This window comes from Microtus ochrogaster, unplaced genomic scaffold, assembly GCF_000317375.1.
Source record: "Microtus ochrogaster isolate Prairie Vole_2 unplaced genomic scaffold, MicOch1.0 UNK4, whole genome shotgun sequence".
Classification (NCBI taxonomy): Eukaryota; Metazoa; Chordata; class Mammalia; order Rodentia; family Cricetidae; genus Microtus; species Microtus ochrogaster.
The window spans coordinates 15844699-15859406 of NW_004949102.1; the positions used below are offsets into that span (position 1 = coordinate 15844699).

Consider the following 14708-nt stretch of genomic DNA (forward strand, 5'->3'; position numbering starts at 1 on the left):
TCCATTGCCACACAGTGTGTTTCTGTAGCCAAAGGACACACGCACACACTGACTGCCTACACACAAATGAGACACTACTCTGCACACAGCCCAAACAAGAAGACTAAGTCTCACCAGGGACCATGGACATAAAAACCAATAAGGAAAGTCAGGCTAGCAAAACATTACTACAAAACTAGTAAGTACCATAGCCAACAATTGTCCTGTTTTCAAATTTCACAGAGTTAAAACCCCTAAAACCAATACTACCCCTCCCCATTGCCACCCTCCAACACCCTAAAAGAAAACTTGCTGAAACACTGGTAAAGTTAGATGCTTCACAATAAATGTGAAAGTTCATACTATATAATCTCTTAAAATGAACCTTTTCATCCTTTCCACAGCGTGAAACTGTTATGGCTTAATTATATTAAAAGTAGAAAAGTCTTTCCCAGAGGAAATACAGTCTGCAAAGATGCACATGCATTTCCTATCAGTGCTATGTCATACTTAACAACTGCATGACTTGCCTGTGTAGTCAAGAGCTGTTTGTGGAAAAACTGAGGTTACAGCATTTGATTCAGTCTAACCATAAACTGTAAGGCCCTTAGTTTGGTTTAGGATTCTTTTGCAAGATAAAATAACCTTGGGGTTCACTTAGCAAGTTACACCTCAGGTCCCTGACTATATTGTGTAAGTATATGCATGCTTTGTGAAAATGTTACTTATGAATCTTAAGAGGAAAAAAATTATTATAGGCAAGGAATCAACTCTACAGTTAATGTTGGCATTTCTTATCAAACAAAATCCACCAAAGAAATATAAGCATATGTCTTGGTTATTTTATTCCTGCAAAATAGTATATTTTCTAGCACTTATGATAATTGTTTTGGTAAAAAATATGGAGGGAAAATAGCTGATTATTGTGAATAGAAACAAAAAATACTATTGAAGACAAACCTATTCTGATTAAGTTACACTTATGACTGCTTTCTGTAATGAAAAAAAAGTGAATCTAGAGTATCTTGCATAGGTAAACTACTTGGAGGTCAAGGGCTACGTGGTAGCCAGGGTTTCATTAATGAATAGTGCAGAGCAGGTAAAGTTGTTGGAAGAATCATTGGATAAATCTTTAAACAAAAAGTCTAATGTCACAGTTAAGACAAAGCCTTAAGAAACTAGAGGGCACCAAGGGTGATGGGGGAATCTAAGGGCTTCCTTCTCCAGTGAGTGTTGTTTGCTGCTCCCCAGTAAAGAGGGAGACTTACTACAGAAGAATAAAACCGTGGTAGTGAAGATATGCCAGCTGCTTTGGAAATACACATTTGCTTTTTAAAAATCTTTTAAAAATGTTTACATAAAGGGTATCAAATATTTGTTTCACTTATGGCATGAAAGCAAAATAAGGGAAGGGTTAGCAGTAAGGCTACAGAATGAAGGTCAATTATGCTGAACAGCAATTTAGGGAGTATACTAATTATTGTTTCTGTCTAGCTCCAAGAACACATATGGACAGCAGCTACAAAATAACCAAAAAACCAGGGTCTGTGTAAAGTATCAGAAATCCCAAAGCCACTGTGTGTCCGTAGGCAAATCTCTGTCCTATCTCAGTTATATTGGTCACCATTAATGACGAGCTTTCCCTAGACAAAAGATACGATGCTTAATTTTTTGAGATTGCATTAAATAAAAGTCGAGGGTACCAGTAACAGTCTGAAGGCTGTAGCTCCTCTTGTTCTCTTTGTGGTGCTAGGGATAAAACCCAGGTCCTTTTACATATGAAAGGCAAGACCTTCTCTTTTACATAGGAAGCAATTAGTTTAATACATAATCGGAAACGAGAATTTTTGAGACAGATTTGCATTTCTTATTTCTCCATGTGAAAACTGAAAATGCACACTTGCTATGATCCTTCTTTCTAACAGCAGTTAGGCCATACCATGATTCCTACCAGCTCTCGGGAAGTGTCTCACCATTGCAGAGCATCTTCTGAAGCAAGCCAACACTCATTGTTGTTGAACACCTCCAGCTGAGCCACCTTTCTACACTACTCTCTAGGCTATTAGTACCTAACCCAGGGTTGTCTTGGCAGAGTTCTTTTTCCTAGTCACCTTATGTTTTCCCTAGTCCCATGGGTAGCTGCTAACTCATTTTAAATTCATCACCTTTTGTACCTGAAGAGTTTGCCAAATCTGGAGAACAGTACCGTACTAATTCCTCTTTGAGAAAACCCTAAAGCTAGCTTTTCTGTTGTGCTAAGTAATCATCACTGACTTTGATGACAGCGCTCACTTCAAGCGTAAAATCTGATTCTAATTCAGCACCTTGTTAGGAATTTTTCGGGTTTTTAGGTAGCATGCTCTGGGCATATATTAGATATCAAGTAAATATAATGAACAGAAGCAGTTTTCATTTACAGATTTCTCTAAAGATGCACCCATCAGCAGTTGTAACTCATTAACTAACTGACGTAATAGCTGAAGAATGTTGGTCTTCACTGAGTATCATTAAGCATTTTTATCCAAACTTACAAATAAGAAAACTAGGACTTAGAAATAAAATTCAGGGTTGCTTAGTTGACATAAATGGCAGAATACAGACCGAAATGCAGGTCTTTTGATTCCTTCCAAGCTATACCATACCCTTATATTACCAACAGAAATAACTAACTTGTGGAATTTTTCTTAAATGTTAAAGAACAGAGACCATTTTTTAAAAACACTTCCACTTCTACAGTGGAACATCTCAGTTGAAACTAATGAAGTTAAAACTGTTTTGCTCTGTTCTCCTTACAAATGGGTCATCTTCTGCTCAGGTCTGCTTAGAAGTGAAAACTGCTGCTAACATGCTGGAGAAGACACACCTTTACAGGCAGACAAAAACTGAAACTGATTCCTCTACAGTGCTAACTAGGTCTGGGCCCACAGTAGATGTCTCATAAATACCTACTGATCTCATTTGAATAAATACACTAAAATACATTTAAAAAGGAATTAACTAGGATTAGTAACACAGAGAATAGTATTCAACTAGTATTTAAGTATTAAGCTAAGTATTTGACTAGCCATATAGATGAACTTATCTCCTCTGAGTTTGTGGTTTCAGTAGATGGTTCAATTTTATGTGCTTCAAAAATGAACTATATTTATGAATTTCAATGTATTCCAAAGATCCTGAACTACTAAGCTGCCAGTTTTGTATTCTTAATCATTTACCAGTATTGGAGAGCATAATATTATATAATATTGTGAATTACAGTACAGTAGATTCCAGGTTAAGGGTCACTTAGTTGAATTAAAACAGGATCACTACTGCTATTAAAGCTGCACGTTAGATCATTAGTTCTCAATTTTACACACTTGGCTTATAAGTAACTAAACGCTATCATTGCTGTCTTCTTACTTAAGCTGTGATATACTGCTTACAGATGAGACTACCTATTACTATAGAGCCCAGATCCCAGCAGTAATCACACTTCAAGGTCCTGCCATTTCTATGAGATAAAAGGACACATCACAGCTGGGGAACTATAGAAGAGGTTTCACTAGAAAAGTCACTGGCTGTGTGGCTGAAATTTTTCAACTCAGAAAAAGATATATATATTCTTTATTAGAGACTTGCTAAAAGTTTTGTAATTTAGTCAGTTATGGGTTTTAAATGATCAAAAATGAATTCACAGTACTGTTATTTAAAAATTTGAAATAGTGGCAACTCAAAATTAGTGTTTTATTAGCCTAAAGACACAGGGTGGATACTGGCCACAATTTTAATTCATAAAAATAAATTATTTTAATTTTTATGATCAAAAAATAGTTAAAATACTTAAGAGTTGTAAAAAAAATTCCAACCCATTTTAACTGGAAAAAGAAATCATCCTTTTTATTTCTTACCCCAAATAAAAAATGTGTGCCCTAACAATAAAACAGAAAACAAAGACATTATAGTGATATACTGTGAGAAGGCGAGGGACCAGTCAATCCACAGTTTGGTATCTTGAGAACCAAACTGCATTCTCCTCTCTACTAGTTATGGCATAGTGCAGGCAGGGGCTAGGGAGGCTCCTACAGATACTAACAATTTCATAAAAATCTTTCTTCCTGACACCCAAAATAAGAGCGAAACTTTTGTCCAGACAATCTGGAACAAAAAGATCAACTCATAACTTCTTTATCCCATGAAATATTGTAAAAGACAGAGTAAGAAATATTTCTCTTTGGAAATATATGCTTTGAATGCAACTATGAAAGATAATGGTACATAATTCTTTCCTTACAACTTAATGCTTAGTGCAGAAGGAAACGTCTAGCTACCTTGCTGAGTGAAAAAGACAAATCCATTATACAGCCATACTTCTCCATAAAAATAAATCTCACATTATTTGCCTATATTGTCTTTATAGGAATTTGTAAAATATGATACTATCAGACCCCCAGTATTAATTTATCTTTATACCATGAGGGAAAATAGGGAGACTAAAAACTATTACAAGCAACTGAAAACTTGCACTTAGTAAAAGTTGTACATAAAAGAGATAAATGATTATTTTAACTAAAATTCAACCAGACACTTAAACCTCCATATGCTACTAGCCAAGACAGATGGAAGAAACTGCAAAAAGCACCCATTTTACTCCAAATCTGTATTGAAATAATTCTTCAGAAAATTAAAAAGTAAAACACACATACACACACACCCCATTCCAACATGCTTGCTTCTATACAACTTAATATAGTATAATCTTATTGTATTACGGCTTTTATGCAGATTTGAACATCCTAAATCAAATTGTATTTCTAAAAAATTATGTCTAGTTAATAAAAGCATGGGAAGATATAACCTGTGTTAGATGTTGGCTCTTCCAACACCAGCAGTATGAAGAAGGCCCTCTGTAATTATAAAGGTTTTTGGAAAAACTACGAACATGACGTTTTAACCAAACTTATACTTTCCCCATAGGAAAAAGATATTAAAGCTGTTCTCTTTGGGACCCAGATATCATCAGGAGAAATGAAAATGAAACAAGCCTGTTTCTTTACATGTAGAAGAAAATCACAATGTCAAAAGAAACAAGAAATGAGGACTCTTTTATGTGGTTCTTAAACATTGGCTATGAAGGTGTTTCCCTGCAAAGAGAAGAGTCTTGGGTCATCTCAATATGTTGCGGGGGAGGGTGCAGTGGGAAGGTGGGGGGTGTAAGGGAATCAACCTGGATAACAGTATGCACCTTGGATGTTAGCAAAAGCGAAGCTAATAGCTTATAAAAAACACATGAAATATATAAAATAAAATGATTTCATATACATCTTAATTTAAAATAATTAATGCATCAAATCCCTGTTTAAGACTTTAACCTGAATATCAAATTTAAGAGTCCAGACTAGCTACTGTTACTGTGGCTCTTCCCACACGTAACACACACACTATCAAAAATAATTTAAAAACCTTCACATTCTTAAATCTAAATTAGTGAGATATTTCTCCAGAAATCTTCCAAATAAATAGCTTTAAAAAAGAATTTAAAAGCTGTTAATTTTAAAAAAAAATCTGTTAAATAAATTATTGATAATTCTTTATCCTACTACTGAAAATAAATCAAGACACTACCAACAACAAACTTAAATTCAAGCCCTGACAAGAGACCCCTTTCCAGTTCAAGGCCTCTTTTTAAGGTTCTACCCTCCTTCTTCCTCTCCCGACCAGGTCCAAAGGGTTATTGCTGAGTGGGTGTGGCACAGTGAAGATGCAGCATCAGGTCCATTCTGTTCTTCAGGCAGTATTCTTACTGTACACACAAGCTGCTCCAGGCAGGGGACGGTGGACGGTGGAAACGCCAGGCTTCCACATCCCAAGACTGGCCTCCAGAAGGAAGAGTGACTGCAAGAGCAGCTTTGTCACACAAAGAAACGTGCATGGCCATTTCTGTTCAATTTAAGGATTTTCCCAAGACGTTGTTTGGCTGTTGCCATTCCTTTTTTTGGACGTTTACCTATAAAACACCAACAACAATGTTAATACTCTCAAAAAGTATGTTTGGCATATAATACCTGGAAGACTTAAAAGGGAGGGCTTCACAGAAGTTTGTTGCGTGTTCCAAAAGCAGTCACATCTCTGGATTTCCTATCTTAAAAATCTTTCCATGCTGGGTGGTGGTGGTGTACACCTTTCTTGGGAGGCAGAGGCCAGTGGACTCTGTGAGTTCAAAGAAACCCTATCTCGCAAAAAATCAAACAAACAAATAAAACCTTCCATATTATCACACAAAATAGAAAGGCATTGTCTACCTAAACTATGCTTCAGCAACAAAGTACACTACAACTTAATGCATTCCCCAGGAACCACTGCTCTTCTGTACCTCAGGTCATGCTCTCTTCTGTTTTCATTGCTATTTCTTCTGTCACTTGTCTCTTAACTCAGCCTAGTAAACCCTTTCTTTTTAAGGCCCTACTTCCTCCTGAGCCTCAGAAAGCCACTGCTGTCCCCTACGATTGGCTTAAGTATCCTCTCATTGTTACTATAGTAGCTCATGCCCACTGCTATTATGCTACTGTTCATAATGGAAGAGATGATGAGTATACAGCAGCAATTCTCAACCCTTGGGTCACAACCCCTTTGGGAGTCACAAAGATACCTAACCTGCTAATGTACAAAAGTTACCTTTTGTTGCCTGGTTGCTGATAGGTGGTGGGTTTGATGCAGGTCTCTTGGTGGGGTGAAGGGGCACTGAAAAAGAAGTTTCACCAATAGGCCTTTCTGGACTTAGACTGCCATTAGCTATTTGGCATGGCCCTGAAACCAAGCTGGGATTTAGCATGTACTTTCCATTTTGAATGCTTGAGTTACTGCTGTCCACACAATGCCTGCTTTGTGCCTTCTGACTGATTTCTGAAGAGATTTCCTTTTTGATGTATTTCTGGCTTCTACTTAAATCCTAAAGGAGAGAAAGGAATATAGTTACATTTTTCAAGTTTCAGATAAATGAGGTATTTTGCTCTTTGCATTACCAAGATCAACAAAGATGAGGAAATGAACTACTCAATTTTGTTTTTTTTCCTTCTATATTATGTTTCATAGATATAAAGAGTGTGTGTGTGTGTGTGCACACACATGTGCAATGCCTGTCCATACATCAGGATGCTTGTGTGGGGGCCAGAGAACAACTTGTAGGAATTGTTTCTCTCCTTCCATCATTGTGGGTACCAGGTATCAAGGTCAGGCCATCAGTCTCAGTGGCAAGTGCTCTTAATCAGTGCTTGACAGTACCTACCCTTCATGATGGTCAGTTCAGTCCATAAGAGACTTAAAGGTTTGGAAGATTAGTTCTTACTTATTACTTGAGTTTTGAAGTTCATTAGGTCAAGATCAAACAAGAAGTTCTGCCTTCTATCCCAGAATTGGGAGGAAAACTGAAACAGAAGCAATGAACCCACAGTTTCCTTGGCTCATCATGCTTCTCAATGCAATGTGCTATCTTTTAGAGTTCTCTTTCCACCATGTAGGTCCCAGGAATACACAAGCCATTAGGCCTAGTAGCAGGCACCTTGAGCAGCTGAACCTTCTTGCTGGCTCCCATTATTACCCCTTTTCAAACACAGCTAGTATAGGTTTATCTCTACTGTCTTTGCTAGAAAAATTCCAATATCCAGGCCTAAGCCTGATTTTTCTTTTAACTAGAAGTACTCTTTGAGTCTCTTAAAATAATTAGGTCAATTTGTAAGGATTTCCTTAAGTCCTGAAATTAACTGAGGTCATGAGTGACATCAAAAGAGAAAGGAACTGAATAGACACATGAAGTTTTACACAGAAAGCAAAAACAATATTGAACATCCTAAATCTCTTCTTTATATTTCCATTTGAAAAATACCTGAGGATTAAATCTGGAAGTCCTATCAAACTGTTTAGTCCAGGAAGAAGTCCTCAGATCTTGATCTGCAGTCTTGTCATGGTATCCTAGAAAGTAGTTTGGATTAAGTTATCTTTGCACAAACTTATGTTAAAACTAACCCAGTACTCACAACTGAAAGCAAATGTATGCTGACATTTCATTTATATATTAACTATTCACATACCTTTTCTTTTACTAGACTCCTTAAAACAAACAAAAATCCCACAGTTAGCAACTCTCAACCAAACTTGCTATTTCTTTCAATTTTCTTCAAACTGTCTTTATATGACAGGCTTTGTGCTAGATGCTAGAAAACCTATAGTCAAGCACTATGGCCATATATTGTTGATGTGATGCAAACCAAATGCAATACACGTCTCTAAAATGACATATTTTCCATCAGGACAAAGGTATATATTTCCCTGTATTAAGGGACCAAACAGATTACAGGAAGGCAAAATGGAGCAGAGAATGGCAGGCAAACACAGATTTAAATTTGAGTTCTTCCAAATACCGATGCAACTTTAGACAAGCTATTAAAGCATTCCAAAAGATTTGAATAATACCTGTGTGAAGTGTGTAAGACTAAATTAACCTTATCAAATCATATTTCCTTTTCATATAAAATGGAGGTCAAGGTCCTGGTGCATAGATGACCCTATTTATTTGGGACTGAACACAATTGCTACATGTCCTTTTCTCAATCCTAAGATTTTGGGGAAATAATGTTTTTCTCTCTGAAAGCACAGGGGAGAAACACTAGGTGGCATTACTGACACACTGTTTCTGTTACTTCCTTTTCAAAGAGTTTGAGAAAGCAGTCTCAGCCAGAAAGAAACTATGCAAAACTCATTTCTCCTCTCCTCAAAGGAAAATGGACTGATTCTGCAGACCAATTAGAACATTTCCACTCTGGGAGCTCTTACAGTGGGTGACAGGAAAACAAGACTATATTTGCAAGACGACAGAAGTACGTCTGTGGACACAATTCTCAGCCCCGTGTCGTTTACATTTTTAGTTTTAACATTTGAATTACATTTTAATTGATTGTTGTGTGGAGGTCAGGCAACAACTTGTAGGAACTGTTTCTCTCTTTCGACTATGTGTCCTGGGGATTGGCAGCAAGCCCACTGAGGCACCTTGCTGACCCACATTTTGAGTGCTTATGCTTGCATCTTACATGACCATATAAAAAAGCATTTCTTAATGGTAAACAGCCCTTATTCATATAATCTCTAACCTCAACTAGGATCACAGCACTATTAAACTGGGAGTCATATATTACTTTTTAGAGACTGATACTTGTGTTTCTTACCAAATTCTACCGGTTTATCACAGCGATACAGCTGCCTAAGCTCAGGGTTATTGCTGTGGCAGCTGCTGGGATCCTGGAGAGAGTTCTTCTCACCGCTGCAGTCTGTGCTTTGTATCTGCCTCTGTAAACACGTGGAGTAGTGCAACCCTGCCATAGACAGCATGCCCTGAATAGCTTCTTCCTCTGTGCTCGTCGAGGTAGGACATTCCCTAAGGAGCAGGTGATCCAAAACATAACAGTTTATTTCTTCTGATTAAATATTCAGTAAAACATAAAACTAAAGGTGTTTTCATAGCATTTACATCACAATACAAAACAATTACTACCATCCACAAGCCTACCTTTTAAATGGAATTTCATTTCTAGATGGCTTCTGGCCCTTTTGAAGGAGGTTCCTCACTATATTGGATTCCTCCTTAAAGTTTGATGTTATTTCATGTTTCTTTTCATCACCTGAACTTTCAGAATCTTCAGTGGCAAAATTAATTTTCTGAAATAATAAATCATTAAATGGAAACAAAGCTAAAAAGAAATTGACCAAGACTGTACAAACTAATTGAAATTTATGTTTAGAAGTTAGAATATGAATTATAAAATTACTTCTTTGTTTCACATCAAAACCTAAAACTTTCTAGTAACTATAGTAACTTACTAACGGAATACAAAATACACAATTACACATTTTAAGGTAAAATAAAATATAACCTGTGAGAACATAAACCACACAAGAGCTCAGTGTAAGCAGATGAATCTCTGCCTCCACCTTTACCAGAACCCAACAAAAATTGCTTATGAATGTGACCGGGCACATGATGGTGTATACACATAGTAACACTATGGGAGACTATGTGCTGCATAGCCTAGAGATAAGCTTTGGGAAATCTGTTATCAACCTTCTTCTACATGGGTGTTCAACATCCCACCAAATGACACATAAAGCTCGGGGTTCTGAGCATACCAGTGCAGTGCAATCAGGTCCAGAGTCTTCTGAATCAGAAACATCAGAATATTCTGATGTTCTATTCCTGAGTTCTGATTTCACACTTGTAAAAATTCCTGAAGAAGAATTTGTAAAGAAAAGAAAGGACAAGAATCAGTCATTCAAACTTTGGGGCAAGGAGAAAAGATGATCTCTAAAGTCCACCCAGTTTCAAGATGTCTTTCCATCTCCCACAGTATCTCCCCTTTCTCACTGCTTTTCTTTTCCCATCTTTTCCTCTCTAACTGACCAAGATATACACTGATTGAAGTATATCCTTAAAATATCTGTGATATTTCTTTCCAGGAAAAATAAAACAAAGCTTTAAAACTAAAATGAACTACAAGCTGCTTCTGACTTTCCCTTGGTTTTCTTTAGAGAACAAAAAGGCAACTCTCAAAGCTCACTGCATTCACGGACTGTGGGTTCAAGTAGTTTATAATCTGGGCTTTTCTCTTCCATAAGTACTGCTGCATAGCAACTGTCCCATCAGTTCTCAGTGATACACTGTCTTGCCCTGACATGTGAACAAAGACAGTTACCAACCACAGAGGACCAGACTTACTGGGAACTAGTGGAAACAGATATTCAAAATTAATTCAACAGTATTCATTATGCAGAACACTCGTCAAAAAATACTGTTTTTAATTACTTTTTAAACGAAAAGGTATATGCTGTTCTTGAAAACTGTCTGGGAATTAAGATTTACTTAAAGAAAAACTTCAAGGAGAAGATGATATTACTACAGTGTCTAATATTCCTATTATCACTTCACTTGATGATAACCAATTAACATACCAGTAGGAGCTGCCTGTCAACAGTCAATCAAATAGCACCACACTACTTGGATTCCCACTAGCTGCAGATCACCCAACCAGATGTCTCTTAATTATGAGAACCAAAGACATGTTAGCAAAAGCCATATGTGAAATGAAGTTAAACTTGAAACTCACTTTGGGGAGTAGAAGCCATAAAGTATATGAGCTTTTTAAAGACAGGGAAGCTATCTGGGTCTTGCTGACCATCACATACTCCTTCACTGGTAATCTGCCCCTGGCTACCACACCTTATTTGGCATTCATATTCAGCACTTTGATGATCGATGACCTATTTAAAAATACTTCAGATTTTCCAACAATGTTATAAATGCAAATGTTTTCAATCCTACAGCAATTCAAACACCAGTGAGTTGCCCATTATCACATTAGTGGAAGAATGAAAAACATACTGTTTAGTGGTTTTGGAGATCCTTCACTTTCTGCCCCCTCTCTTCCTGAGCTCTCTGTCTTTATGTTTGTCTTCTTTGTTGGTCTCTTGTCTTCTTCATTTTCACTATCTGCTGTATAAAGACTCCGATCTGCAAACAGCTGTCTCTCATCTCTATACCATAGAAGGAAAAATTGCATCAGAAATAGCATAAGGCTGTGTTCCCTTCCCCTCCATTCACTGAGACACAGTAGAGAATTGAGACCTTTCACCTAAAACAACTGGTGTCCAATAATGTAGAGTGATTAAGTGAGATTCACTAAAAATTAATCTGGTAGTTTGATCTACTTTACGTACTTAATTATTCTTCCATTTGTAAGCAGTAATCGTAGATCATTCTCTTTTGCTCTCCATTCAGGTACTGTAGAAGATGGCTGGAGATGTTTGTTGAATTTTCCATTCAGTATGTCCTTAAAAGTACAAAGCAAAACTGATTTACTCTCCACCTTCAGAAAGTCCTGATCAACTGAAAAGACTGCATACTGCTCCTCCTTCCATGGTCTGGCCTTGTAGAGGGATGGGCAGCCGTCTAGATTTGGAGAGATCTCAATGACCCAGAATCTAGAGTTCCTCATTCCAGCACATACAAATTGCTTATCTTTCAGGAGAGCCATTAGCAATAAAATAATTTTCTAATATAAGATGTAAAATCTGCATACAGAAAATCCAACCACAGGCCTTTCTTACTGGAGTCAAATGGCTTTAGGCCAAGTATCACTTTTTTCTTGATGAAGCCCAGCTGTGGGGCTCTCTCACTCACCCTAACCTGGACTGTCTACTTCCACAAGGCACAAGAGCCATCATTTATTAAAAGACACGATAGGAGCTGTTTTCTTTTTAACATATAAAAGATTTTCTTTGAGATCTTCTCCTTATTAATAGAACTTATTATAAGCTTTTCAAAATAACTATGGGTTAAGTAGGTTCAGTATCTCAAAACAGCATAATAGTATCAAATATAAGAACATATAAAATTATAATGACTATGTAACTTCTTTTAGTATTTTAAAGTCAGCTATAGCTCTATCTTATATTACCTATGTCAATCCTTAAGATATAAAATTAAGGGTGATGCAGATTTTATCACAAACTCAGTAGCTTGATTTATTGAGGTGCCACTACCCCACACTCTTCCTGATTCTGTCCAGTACACCAGTACTTCAACTTAAATAGATTTATTCTTTGTTTTCTTTTTATTGCACTATACATTTTTCTCTGCTCCCCTCCCTTCCCCCCCCTCCCCTTCTACCCTTTCCTGTGACCCCCACGCCAATTTTGATAGTTGGACTGGTTCTATCGGTTCTGTGTTTGTCCAACTTACTGTACTGCCTGGCAATACTAATTCAAAGCTGTGTTTTCATTTGATTTCTTTTTTTTTTTTCTTTTTTTGAGACAGGGTTTCTCTGTAGCTTTGGAGCCTGACCTGGAACTAGCTCTTGTAGACCAGTCTGGCCTTGAACTTGAGTGCTGGGATTAAAGGCGTGCGCCACCACTGCCAGGCCTTCATTTGACTTCTTTTGTTAGTTAAGTATAAATTCAAACATCAACACCTGTAAGGCACTAAGCAAAGTAGCCAGCCTTTATTTTCTTGCTACCCTTGTTCTGGGTCCCCTCCAAATACTTAGCATTGGAAACATGTATTTTGTTGCTGCAGTTTGTTTGAGAAAGGGTTTCACTGCATAGCCTTAACTTGCAGTAATCCCCTTGCCTCAGATTCCCAAATGCTAGGATTATAGGAATGGGCCATCATGCCCAGCCTTAAATTATATCATTTTAATCTATGTCTCCGTCTTCCAACTTAAATTTTGATAAAACCTACATGGGGGTAGGGACTCAAGTTTGTTTGCTCTGGCATCTTTTTCAGAAACCAGAAAAAATAAGATATTTGGATAAATACTTTTTAATTTTATTTATTGACTAATGAACATGTCAGCAAATGAATGAACTCTAGGTATCTTACCACCACACCACTGACTAGAAAAACGAGATTCATGGCCTCCCACAGACAAATATTAGCCTCTATAAATGCACAGTAGAAACTAGCCGAATTGCTGTATGTACTATCCAAACACTTTTTGGATCCTGATATATACTTGCCTCCTCCCACGGACACATCTCTAATCTTCTGAGGACTTCCCTTGTATGGAGCTCAAGGATATCTAGGTTAGAAGGAGTTCTGACATGATGATCTCGAAGTTTCCTCATCTTTCGCCGGGAATGATATGGTAAAGATGCTTCATTTGAAGGCCGTGAAACTGGACACACAGTAGGAATTCCCTGAGATTTAATTGGTTTGCCATTTTCTTCCTATAAAAATCAAATTCAGAGTATGTTTTATGGCAAGGCTCCTGTACATATACCTAACTAAGCAATTAACCATAAAAATACTTAAACAAACAAACACATCCTATTCAATCATTTAAGAGGAAGTTAAATCAAGTCCTCAGCTTTCCTGAGCTTTTTATTCCCTTCTCCTTCATATACTTTGTGAACAATGCATTTCCTTATTTTATCTGAAGAAGATTTGGGGTGAGGGGAGCTGATTCAGCTTCCCAAGTGCTAAGATTACAAGCATGTACCACCACACCAAACTTTCATCTTAAATTTGTAATATTAAATTGGAGTTGACATTTTCAGAAATGATACTTGTGTTACTAAACTATCAATTTGGTTTTACTGTGCATTAAACACATATATGCACATATATGTCACAGATAATAGGTCATATATTTTATATATATTTGATAAGACTTTTGATAGAAAACTCATTTACATGCCATTACTATCACAAAAATAATTTTTGCTACATCTGAAAATACATGAAATAGTCTATCCATTGACAGTAAACCCAGCATAGTGATCTTCCTTAGAGGTTTGGAGATTTTAGTTCAGTAGTAGAGGGAACTTGCCTAACAAGCACAGTCCCTGGTACCAAGTACAAAAAGACATGATTGATATTTCTTAGATGTATACTACTTTCCATTCTTAACATCCTGGTTGTGCACCTAGCCTGTTACTGCTGAATCATGTCTCCAGCTCCTCTTCCCTTTCTACAGTCCTAATGTAAGATTAGGACTTATGTAAATTAATAAGTGTAAATGTAAATTACCTAATATAATCTACCAGGTGGCCTCCATTCCACTGGTAAATTTCCTCTTATTTCAAACTAAACACTAAACAAGCAAGTTAGTTTCCAGAACTATTTTAATGAAAACCCCCGTTTTTCTATACTGACATCAGCTCTTAAAAACGAAAACATTTCACCTCATATATGGGCTTTTATCAAA

The 14708-nt window shown here is 36.9% G+C and overlaps 1 protein-coding gene across 1 annotated transcript in view; it reads right to left on the bottom strand.

The window, feature by feature from the left end:
- Positions 1-3835: 3835 nt before the first annotated feature.
- Kdm7a (lysine demethylase 7A) overlaps positions 3836-14708 on the bottom strand; it is a 59357-nt gene continuing 48484 nt past the window's right edge. The window contains exons 12-20 of the mRNA XM_005365852.3: positions 13519-13728; positions 11719-11831; positions 11384-11535; positions 10135-10232; positions 9518-9666; positions 9177-9385; positions 7841-7926; positions 6634-6907; positions 3836-5965 (exon numbers count right to left, since the gene is read on the bottom strand). Of these exons, the coding sequence (XP_005365909.1) occupies positions 5871-5965; positions 6634-6907; positions 7841-7926; positions 9177-9385; positions 9518-9666; positions 10135-10232; positions 11384-11535; positions 11719-11831; positions 13519-13728 (1386 nt within the window). The 3' untranslated portion in view covers positions 3836-5870. The remainder of the gene's footprint in view (positions 5966-6633; positions 6908-7840; positions 7927-9176; positions 9386-9517; positions 9667-10134; positions 10233-11383; positions 11536-11718; positions 11832-13518; positions 13729-14708) is intronic.